We start from the raw sequence: 12,388 nt of genomic DNA, 5'->3' as shown, positions 1-12,388 counted from the left end.
CTCCCGGCGCCTATTTATACTATAGTCGCACCGGTAGTGACGTCATGGCTGTCGCCGGCCAACAAGTTGGTGTTTTTTCAATGTATGCTTCAGACACGGGTCACGACGAGGCGTTCCCCATAGCGACCCCTAGAGGACGCAGTTCGAAGTTCCCATGAAAGGGAACTGCGGCAATAAAAACAGGCATCCAGGGGAAAAAAGTTGTGTTCATACCAATGTAGTCTTATGTAAAATTGACTTATTGTTTTCTTCACTAATGTAATATTCAGCTCGTTGTCGTGGCAATGAAGTACACAGGTTTCATGAAGATACTTCAACCTTCAGTGAAAATTGTTTCTTTTTGCTCCACATCAAAAACATTACTGAATGTGCTTACGTGCTCAGAATATTTCAGCTTTTCTGCACCAAGTAAACCTTGGCTCATGCAAACCTTTCACAAACCTTTTTGAGCTGTTTAGAATGGAGACATTCCAGCTACAAAGTATTCCAATATTTGTGATTATCAAGGAATGTATAAAACATGCAAATATTATTATTAAGATTCTGTAGTTTGTTTTATCCCAGTCCATGGGAAATGCAGTAGATCAAACTGTGCACCCCTTGCCAACATGCTAGAATATGTATCTTCTATACAAGGGCATACTGAATAAAGCAATTTTACATTAACAAATGGCATGTTTTATGTAATATCATCTAAACTTGTATTTAGGTAAAAAAAAAAACTGATTTCCTTCATTTTCCCTGTATTAATATTACATACAGGGAAATGTATGTATATTACACAACACCAGATTTGAAATCAGGAAAATCATGACGTCATGATTGCCATTGACACACCCCTTAACCTGCGTCATTGTCGTATGTAATCAAGGAGGCGTGTTCTACGACAAGAATGACTGCATGTTTAAAATAACTTTGCAAACTTTATAATCTAACCTTGAGAAACATAATATAAAAATCTGTAACTGCACTTCATGAGCATCATGACCTGTGATCAGAATATGTAAGGGCTCATGTACAGACGTTCTTTGATGCAAAGTGGTTTACTGCTGTTTATGCGTTAGTGAATCAAGCCAGTGACTAAACTTCACACTGTTCCTGTTAGTAGCGGGAAAACCATCTGTTAAGAGATTGCTCTCTTTATAATCGGCGGAGACGTCAATTCAAGATCTGTTTGAGTCTGTTAGTGATTTGATTTCTGCGTTTTTGCCAAAATTATATAATCACTGATCAACGGGTCTCTTATATCCATTGTGTTTTCACTGTGTTAGTTATGATGAACGTATTCCTGGAATTGCAGAAATCGATCATTGCATCGTTTGCTCAGTAGACACGACTGTGCTCGGCTGCAGTGCAGTGCTGCAAACGTTTATGCAGTTTAAATAAAATGCTATAATCGACGTTTTTCACATTTAGTAAATTTTGGCGGTTGTTATTGTAAAAACGCAGTAATAGTTTTCCAGAGAGTTCCACGTGTAATGCTTATTTCATATACAAAGATGTTAACCAATCATAGCAGTGGGGGTTTACATTGACGTCTCCAGCAGACACGCCCCTTCCAACAGAGCGTTCAAATCAGAAAGAAAATGACTATATATATTTTATGACCGTTTTTGTTGAAAAAAAAAAAAACTAAGATTATAAGTGCACATCAGAAAACATAAAATAATTAAAATCATGTATTTCATGACCTCTTTAAATAGAACAGTGCCTTAGCATTAGTGAGCAAGCTGATAGGAGAAAATGCAACACACATATTAGTACTCAACTGTTCTTGAAGGCACACATGTAACTTTTTTAAACAAAACTATATACAGATTTGGTTTTACTGTTAAAAGCAAGGGATGTCAATAGAATAAAAAATCTGATTTATTATTTTTCTCATGATTTTTACCAGTAGTGCAGTGACTCAAAGTAGTTTGAAATTCAGTTAATTTATTATATTTTTGCGTTAAAGCATAACATAATTTTTTCAAGTTAATATGATAACGTTTGACATTTCTGTATGAAAATAAATGTTCCTCATCGCTATTGTGATATTAACCTGTTCACTCTTCTGCAGTGATGAGTATGGGGCATGTAATGTATCCCAAAATGCAGTGCTTTTGATGGAAGCCCACGTTCACCTTACCATGGGCTTGCAGTCAAGAGAGAGACTTCTGCTGCTTTTCACAGATTCGCTTATCATCGCCAAAACTAAGTATGTTAACATTTCAGTGAGTGGGAATACGTGTAAAATGTAAGACATCTGTCTCTCTAAGGGTGCACGTGTATGCAATGTGTGCATTACATGTTACAGGTCTCTGTATCTAAAGCTGAAGGCTCGTGTTAGCCTCTCAGACATATGGCTGGCATCCTGTGTTCATTTCATCACAGACAGGAAGCTCACCTCCAAGAACTCATTTGTGATTGGCTGGCCGGCTACCAACTATGTCGTCACTTACAGGTAGTCTATGAAAAACTATTTAAATGACATAAACATCTGAGATCTTGGCAAACCAAACCAGGCTGATATGGTCACTGAATGTCATTCAGACAATAGCACTGAAAAATTCTAAGCTGTTTATGAGTTTGAGATGAAGCAGCCCTTCTTAAAAAAAAAAGAACTATTCTGCAGTGGAAGGGAAGGAATAATAGATGTGTTTAAGCTTTAGGCGCTTCCAGTGTGCTGAGATCCACCCACTCAGCTGCTACTGACTTGATCTTAAAACACTGCGTGATAAGGTGCACATTTTAAATTCTCATGTGAAGTTCAGATTATCTGGTATAAATGCATGCACAAATTCTTTTTCAAGCTCAGCTCGGCACTCTGTTCTTCACAGTGCTGATTCGACTCCTTATTAACCTTATTTTAAGTCCTTCATTAGACGTATTGTTGTAGAGATAAAGGTAGGTTAAAAACCTTGAAATGGAAAGCACACAGTATGCTGCAAATTATAGGATAATTTTTTTTTTTGACTGAGTATGATATTAGTTATTTAATATCACAAAGACACTCCAAAAGTGATGACCTTTTCATGTTGGTGACAGATTTTAAAAAATAACACTGTAACACCTGTCATCTTGTGTTCATCATGAAACTAATGTGAAAAATATCGGACAGGAAATGTGCAAGATGAAAGTGTTTAGAAAGTCTCAAGTGCATTTGTTTTACAATCTCACCGTGACATCTAAAGCCCATAATATAAGGTTTTAACCTCCTCAAAAGGAAGTCGTAACAAAATTCAGTGGGATCATCTGCATCTGTGGTCCTCACGATTCTAGCATTCGTATAAAATCTAGAATGTGACTTAATGTGTAAACAACAAGTTGTTTTGTTTTGTGTAATATACAATATTACACACATTTTTGTTATGCATCTCATATGAAGTTTACATAAGTTTCGTAGGTAAGAATAGTAGATACATTAGGTAAATGTGACTGCTGTGTCCACAGATGAGACAGCAAGTTGTATAAGGCTGAGAGCAGAGAAAGAACATACATACACACAATATACAAAGGAAATTTAAAAACTACAAAATGCATATTTATGCAATAATAGATTCATGTTGTAAAAACAGCTAATGGGGTGATGGACACAGTGCTGCATTGTCATGGTAACGTTCTAGGTGAAGATAATTAGGAAATTACATTGTCATTCATTGCTCCTTTTGCCAAGTGTGGTCCAAGCTATATTATGAGACACATTTTCCCTGCTCCTTCCAAAGTCTTCACTTTAAGGGCTTTGCCCTTTGAAGTGAGTAGGGTATAGGGATGGTCACATCCGATTGGAATTCACCCATAAATCCACAAATGCATGCAACAAATCCACACACATGTAATTAACAAATGCACTGAATCAACTGAAACTGTATGCACTGTATATCAATTCACCAGTACAATATAGAACAGATGTCTAACTACAAAAGTGAGGAGAAATGTTTTTTTGAAAGGTGACATTATGAAGTACTTTGCAAGATTAGAGGGAGCTGGAGAGGTCAGCTCAGGTGAGAGAGAAAAGAGACTGCATTTTACATTCTATGACTGATACACATGCTTTCAAAAGCAAATTACAAACAAGAAGTATATCATGCTGGCTCACTTCTGTTTTTAGGACTGTATGAGGAGAGTGTTGTTTTCTGCCTATTGGCATGTAAATAGTGTCTTCTGGTTTGGTAAAATTTTTTGGTCTTCGTTTTGCCAGTGTGCTGTTTAATATATGTACTACTTAGCAGGTAAATGTCAAGCACTTTGTAAATGGAAAATTGAAATGAAATCTAACATTCTCTCTCTCTCTCTCTCTCTCTCTCTCTCTCACTCACTCTACACCTGTCCTCCCAAACCTAAGCTCATCAGAAACAAAGGAGAGATGGTTACATGCTCTTCACTGGTAAGGAAACAAAACACAAATCAAAAGCTCACGTCAACTTCATATAATATATCAAAAGTTTCCTTTCAAAACTGAGGTTTTCCTTCTGTGATTTTCTTTTGTCAATTTTCTTGACTTTCCATGCCTTTGTATTTGTGTCTAACTTTCTTATTTGTTGTTGTTTTTGTAATAATGTTTCATTCTTCAGGCACACCTGCAGAGCCAAGCAAAAAGTCTTGCCAAATGCCATTCTTCTCTACGTCCTGCTGATTTGCCATCCAGATGACAATAGCTCAGAGGTACACAAGTGTCTTTTTAGTTTAATTTGGACTTGAGCTACTCCCTGTCCTCCGGGAACTGAATTCATGTCTCTGTTTATAAGTGGAAGTTATTTGTACTCTAGCCTGAAGCTTTTCATTGTGAGTTGATGATCAATGTTATGGTTTGTTTACATTCTATTGGCTGTTAAGACCGTTGCTGTGGCAGTGGACGTGAGCACGACCGCAGAAAATGTGGTTCAGTACATCATGCAGCAGTGCAAACTATTGGTAAGTGATCCTTAATAGCTTCTTGTTGAGAGTGTAGTGTAATACAAACTATTTATCCTCTTTAAAGCACCGCTGAGTACAAGGGAGTGGTCCAAATGAGAGAGACATGCTTTTTCTTTGCACCCGATATCAACATGTATCTTGGTGGATTTCACTACCTACCCATCTGAGGCAATATGCTTCTATAATTTTGTGCACATCATTCTGTTGCTCTCACCAGTAACTCTACATTGTGCCAAGTTTGTCCACTGGCATTTCCTGTGTTTGATAACAGCCACTTCCTCTTTCCTGTCTCTTTCCAAAACGTAATGACCATTTCCTGTGTGCAGGGTGAAGTCTCGGACTACCAGCTGTGTGTAAACTATGAAAAAGAAGAGGAAACATACCCCCTTATTGGTGATGACACACACACACACACACACACACACACACACATCAACTTAATCTAAATAGGGACATTGCATATAGACGATTTAAAGCTAGTTATAGATACTTTAAACTAACCCTAACCCATACTCTCACGTTAACCTTAACAGCTTGATTTATTTTATTTTTAGGTTTTGAAAGATTCTGTCAAGTTTAGCTTACTATTTTTTGGCTACACTTTATTTTAAGGTGTCCTTGTTACAGTGTAATTATACATTTAAGTAATGAGTAATATTAATTAACTGCATGTATTTACTATATGGTTAGGGTTAGGATTAGGGTTACTTGCATGTAATTATGCATGATTTATTGTTATTATAATAGTACGTACATGTAACAGGTGTAACAAGGACACCTTAAAATAAAGTGTTACCCTATTTTTTGTCCCCAAAATATTAAGTACAGTAGGTACACACACAAACATACAGTATGAAGATACTTTTTAAAGCAATTGGGAACTCATGATAGATCAGGGGTGGCAAACTAATCTTAGTTTTTTTTTGGATTGGTAAACATGTTTCCTTATGTGTGCCAATTTTTTAATTTGTACCCATGCAGGGTTCAACAAATTTCATTCACCAGAGGCCTTTAGATTACATACAAAATTAATAATTAGGGAATATTGTTCAAACAACAATATTGAATCTAATAGTATGAATAAGCCATCTAAACGGAACATTACCACAAAGTTTAACCTAAAAAATATGTATAGTTTATTTTAATTACAAGGCATGCTTCTCAGACAAACTCAACATCAAATAAATATATCATCATGGTTGAGAAAAATGCAGAACTGAAGAATTTCCTCCCTTTCAGTCCATGACTTGGGATCTGAATTTAATTGTCTGTCTGTCTGTCTGTTTGTTTGTCTGTCTGCCATCAACATTCAGAGTTTGTCTTGACAAACTTTGCATTTCTTTTGTGAAATTCACTTTTTGCTTAGAATATTTTCTGTGTGTCTCTCTGTTGTTGTTATGCCCAAAAAAATTACATTCACAAGTTTCAAAGTTGGAGAATTAATTAGTTTGCCAGTTGTGTCTCTTACAGTCAGTCTAGTTTCAGCTATTTACAGATGTCATGCATAATTAAAAGAGTATTTACAAAGTTCTTCTGTGGCTAAAATGGTATATTATACTCCAGCATCCCTGCACACCTACATAGGAAAAATAAATGAATGTTTTTTTTTAATGAATATATCATACTGGTATAATGTTTTAAGAATTACTTGATGTTTTTTTCCTCAGATATTCTCACATCTTGGTTGAAATCCTCTGTGGGATGTGATTGCAAGGTTTCTTTAAAAGCTCTGAGCTGTGATGAAACTCTCCGCTCATTGACAACTCTGTGATGAAAGACTAAGAATTATAGAAAAAAAAGGCTTTATGATTCCCAAGAGAGATAGAAAACAGTCTGTATGAACTACTATTGATGAATTCTCTGCACAACAGGATATGAGAGATTTAGGATCAGATAACAGAATCCAAAACTCAATTAAACTTTCTCTATGTCTGCCTGTTTCTCTCTATGTTGTAATAGGGCAACCTCAGGATAATTCTCCCCAAATACCAACTGTAAACATTCACATACACACACAAGCTGATCTTCACTGTCTAAATATTAATCTGAAATCTGAATTTCCAGTAGAAGGTTGCACGCTAATCCATATGTCGTATTTTTATACAGATTTTGTGCTAGTTATAGAGGAATCAGAAAACAAACCAATAACTATTCTCAATGTCGCAATGCTTTATGCTTGCTTTTTTCAAGCATATACAGAATGAAATATGTTAGCAATAAGGTAAACACAATAATACTTTTTTTTGGCCCCTGCACTGTTCTTTGAAAATGAAATCTCCTGCAATCTAAAATACCAATTTCCTGTCTCCATTTTTGTCTCTTCTAGGCCATGAGCTACCATTCTTCATCCTGCATCACTCCCTGAGAAGTCAACAAGACCATCTGCACATGCCCAGTGAGCCCCTGCAGGAGGTGTTTAGTTCTGGCCAGCAGACAGAGGCCACTCCCAAGACCCCTCACTTCACCCTAAAACCCAGAACACATACTCCTAGGGGTGAGTGCATATGTCACCAAAATAATGCATGTGGCTAGCTCAATAAAACTTTATAATTTCATCAAATGTGTAGTAAGACTAGTGCCTTTCGTGAGGGTCTGTTATCTATGGGGTTCTCGATAGTATGTGGCTGTCCAAAGGCCATTAGTAGTAACAAAATCTACTGACTTTTTGCTGCACCTTATCTACTCAAGAGAAATTTGTGGAATTTGTGGAGCTGTGAGTACTGTACTCTTATTGGTAGTTGAAGGCTAAATGTTTTTTACATTAGAAGGGACAGGGGACATATGGACCTTTGTGATTGATAAATGGTTCAATTCTGCTGAACTTTCTGCTGAGGTCTGCAGGTGCAGATTCAGTGTGTAATAGTAGTGAGAGGCTGGGCAAACTGACACATGGCCTGTATCTTACAAACTTACAAAAAGTTTTATGAGTCGAAACATCTACATTCTCATAAATGCTTACTTCTTTTGTTTATTATTTACACTTCGTTCAAAGTTTAGAGTCAATAACACACACACACACACACACACACACACACACACACACACACACACACACACATTCATGTTAACTTAATCTAAATAGGGACATTGCATAGATGTCTATTGTTTATATATATGTGACCCTCGACCACAAAACCAGTCTTAAGTCGCTGGGGTATATTTGTAGCAATAGCCAAAAATACATTGTATGGGTCAAAATTATCGATTTTTTTAAATGCCAAAAATCATTAGGATATTAAGTAAAGATCATGTTCCATGAAGATATTTTGCAAATTTCTTACTGTAAATATATAACCCTAACCCTAACCCTATAATTTTTGCAAAACTTAATTTTAATATGCATTGCTAAGAACTTAATTTGGACAACTTTAAAGGCGATTTTCTCAATATTTAGATTTTTTTGCACCCCCAGATTCCATATTTTCAAATAGTTGTATCTCGGCCAAATATTGTCCTATCCTAACAAACCATATATCAATGGAAAGCTTATTTTTTCAGATGGTGTATAAATCTCAATTTCGGAAAAATTTACACTTAAGACTGGTTTTGTGGTCCAGGGTCACATATATATTTACAAATGAGGAGGTTTTGAAAGATTCTGTCAGGTTTACCCATGCAGAGTGCATATAGTACTTTATCATAACACACTCTTCTGGAGCCAAAATTATTGTTATGCATCTTTAATATCAGGGTAAAACAGATGGGAGCACATGGAATTTACAAATTTCATTCACAAGAGGACTTTAGATTACATATAAAATTGACAATTAGGGAATATTGTTCAAACAACATTGAGAAGAAAACTGCTCTAGGGTGGATAAATAATGGCTTGAATAAGCCATCACAAAGTTTAACCTAAAAAAATATAAATGGCTCATTTTAATCGCAAGGCATGCTTCTCAGACAAACTCATCATTAAATAAATACTGTATATCATCAGCTTTGGGAAAAATACAGAATATTGAAGAATTTCCTCCCTTTCAGTCCATGAGTTGGAATTTGAATGTAATTGGTCTTATCTGTCTGTCTGTCTCTCTGTCTTTCTATCTATCTGTCACCAACATTCAGTGAGTGTGTGTCTCAACAAACTTAGCTTAGTTAAAATGTACGAAATTTAAAGAGTTCTTCTGTAGTAGCATCCCTGCATCCCTACATAGGAAAAGTGATTTGGAAAATTAATGAATGTGTTATATATATATATATATATATATATGCGCACACACACACACACACACACACACACACACATATATATAATACTGGTATAATATATAATACTAGTATAATGTTTTAAGCATGACTTGATGTTTTTTCCTCAAATCTTCCCACATCCTGGTTGAACTCCTCTGAGGGACATTGCCAGTGATTCAGCCTGCAGGCTGTGTCTTTAAAAACTCTGTGCTATGATGAAACTCTCAGCTTAATGGCATCTCTGTGATGAAAGACCGGGCATAATAGAGCAAAAAAAGCTGCAGGTCATATGCATGTCATATGTAGGACTGCAGATCATATGTATGCAAGTAAGGTTTATTGTATGAGACAACAGGATATGAGCAGTTTAGTATTAGATAACAAAATCCAAAACTCAATTAAACTTAAAATCTCTTTATGTCTGCCTGTTTCACTCTCTATATTGTGGGACAACCTCAGGATAATTCTCTCCAAATGCCAGCCGCAAACATTCACAAACGCAGACAAACTAATCTTCACTGTCTAAATTAATCCAAAGTCTTATCTGGATTTCCAGTAGTACACACTAATCCTTAGTTACCCCAGTGTGTGTTGGATTTTTATATAGATTTTGTACTAGTGACAAAGAAGGTCAAAAAGGGACACTTGTGGGTTTTTTTTTAAACACAGACACAAGCATATACAGAATGAAATATGTTAGCAATAAACACAATAATACACTTTTTTGGCCCTTGCACTGTTCTTTGTAAATGAAATTTCCTGCAATATAAAACACCAATTTCCTGTCTCTTCCTGTCAAATTTTTTGTCGCTTCTAGGCCATGAGCTACCATTTTTCATCTTGCATCACTCCCTGAGAAGTCAGCAAGATCAACTGCACATGCCCAGTGAGCCCGTGCAGGAAGCCTTTAGTTCTGGCCAGCAGACAGAGGCTCCTCCCAAGACCCCTCACTTCACCCTAAAAAACAGAACACACTCTCCTAGAGGTGAGTGCATTTGTCACTAACAGAACACATATGGCTATCTCAGTAAAACTTTATAATTTCATCAAATACTTAGTAAGACTAGTGCCTTTTCTGATGGCTCGTTCTTTATGGGGTTCCAGTATGTGGCTGTCCAGAGGCCATTAGTAGAACAAAATCTGCTGACTTTTACTGCACTTTATCTACTGAAGGAAAATTTGTGGAATTCTGTAGAATGGAATTAAACATGAATTTAAAATGTGTTAAATTGAGCTGTAAGTACTATACTCTTATTGGTAGCTGAAGCCTACATTTTTCATAAATTAGAAGGGGCAGGGGACATATGGACCTTTGTGATTGATGAACGGTTCAGTTCTGCTGAGTTTTCTGCTGAGTTCTGCAGGCACAGATTCAGTGTGTAACAGTAGTGCGATGTCGGGCAAATTGGCATATAGCCTGTATTTTAAAAACTGTAACTTTATGAGTCAAAATTATGAGAGTAATTGTTTTTGTTGTTGAAAGAAATTAATACTTTTATTCAGCTAGGATGCATAAAATGTATCAGGAGTGACGGTAAAGACATTTAAAATGTTTCTATTTGAATAAATATTTATAAATATAAAATATTTCTATTTGAAATTGTCTTCTGTTCTTTTGAACTTTCTGTTTCTCAAAGAATCCTGAAAATTGTATTTATGTGTATTTATGTTTCAAACACCTAGCTTAAAACTGCCATAAATTATAACAATGTCTATGAATTCTTCCAAATTAAAACTGTAGTGATTCTGTCATCATTCATACACCATGTCATTCTAAACCTCCAAACATTCAAACTCCAAAATAATTCTTATATTTTATCAATTTAAGATGCTCTCTGGCATTTTTGAAGTTCAGTGAATTGATTGGTTTTCATCATTCTTTTTTTTTTTTTTTGCTGAAATAATAGCTGGAAAGCCATATAATAATAATAATAATAATTATTATTATTATTATTATTAATGTTATTATTATTAAACCTTGTGTTTCCTATTTCAAAATACATTAAATTGTATTTTATGTACTGTGAGAATATCCCCACTCACGAAAGGTCATCTTGTGTATTAAATGAAATTTTCACTGAAGGAAAAAGTGACTTCTCTGTCTCTTGTAAGTGATGATGGCTGGACAAATGTGCACTGGGAGCTGCCATTTAAACTCAAATTACTCCAGTGCTCATGGCCAGAGTCTAATATGCTTGAATATTTACCCTGGCAGTCTGTGTCCTGTTCCTCATAAAGCATGCAGATCCCAGTGGCAGAAAGGATGTTCATGTCCTGAACTGTTTATAGCACAGCCTAAGGTGAAGTCATGGAAGAGAACACCAGCACAGTATTGTACAGCACCAGGTTTACAATATCTTGACAGACCTGTTTGCACAGCAAGGCAAGGCAAGTTTATTTATATAGCACATTTCGTACACAATGGTAATTCAAAGTGCTTTACATAAAAGAAAGTAAAATAATCATTAAAAAAATTATAATCACAAAAATAAAACAAGGAATTTAAACATTTTTGAAGATGATTTAAAAATTGATTTAAAATTAATTTAAGACAGTTAAAAATAGAAAATGATTATACATAAAATACAGTGCAATCAGTTCGGACATCGCACAGTGCTCATTCAATAAATGCACAGCTAAACAGATGAGTTTTGAGTCTAGATTTAAATGTGACTAATGTTTTAGCACATCTGATCTCTTCTGTAAATCTGGGTATCATCAGCATAGCTGTGATAGGCAATTTGGTTCTTTCTCATTATTTGACTTAGTGGGAGCATATACAGGCTAAACAAGAGCGGTGCAAGAATTGAGCCTTGTGGGATTCTGCATGTCATGGACGTCCACTTAGACTTATGTTCTCCTATAATCACATAATAACCTCTCCCTTCTAAGTATGACCAGCAGGCAAACTGGAATGTGCCCACCTCCAATTCTTGTTTCCCAGGACACACTTAAAGGTTTCCATGATCAAAGGTGTGAGAAGGTTGTTGATCCACGTGGTTGTGGATGTCTTACGACCTGTGCTTATAGTTGACTGCATTTTAATCTGTATAAAAATAAATTGAATTAATTCTAATTAATTCAACATGCACCTACATCCTACTGTGCTCTTGTCCATTAGCTCTGAATGTCCTTCAGGATTCATCTTGGCAAGCCAATAATTATGAATAATTAGAGTTGTCAAATGATGAGCTAAGGTCAGGAAAGTGTCAAATCCGTCAATATGTACACTGTATGTGTTTTATGTTTTTGAACGGACTCTTCTCTGTTATCTGTTTTGATGCATCACTTTGAAGCA

General features: G+C 35.7%; 1 protein-coding gene across 1 annotated transcript in view; it reads left to right on the top strand.

Moving 5' to 3' along the window:
• LOC107741269 (uncharacterized) overlaps nt 1-12,388 on the top strand; it is a 40,904-nt gene that overhangs the window by 9,354 nt on the left and 19,162 nt on the right. The window contains exons 4-10 of the mRNA XM_016553967.1: nt 2,063-2,200; nt 2,300-2,446; nt 4,328-4,369; nt 4,557-4,647; nt 4,819-4,896; nt 5,226-5,292; nt 7,226-7,393. Of these exons, the coding sequence (XP_016409453.1) occupies nt 2,063-2,200; nt 2,300-2,446; nt 4,328-4,369; nt 4,557-4,647; nt 4,819-4,896; nt 5,226-5,292; nt 7,226-7,393 (731 nt within the window). The remainder of the gene's footprint in view (nt 1-2,062; nt 2,201-2,299; nt 2,447-4,327; nt 4,370-4,556; nt 4,648-4,818; nt 4,897-5,225; nt 5,293-7,225; nt 7,394-12,388) is intronic.

Source organism: Sinocyclocheilus rhinocerous, unplaced genomic scaffold (assembly GCF_001515625.1).
Source record: "Sinocyclocheilus rhinocerous isolate Xijiao unplaced genomic scaffold, SAMN03320098_v1.1 scaffold615, whole genome shotgun sequence".
Taxonomy (NCBI): domain Eukaryota; kingdom Metazoa; phylum Chordata; class Actinopteri; order Cypriniformes; family Cyprinidae; genus Sinocyclocheilus; species Sinocyclocheilus rhinocerous.
This window is presented reverse-complemented; position numbering and strand designations above follow the sequence as displayed.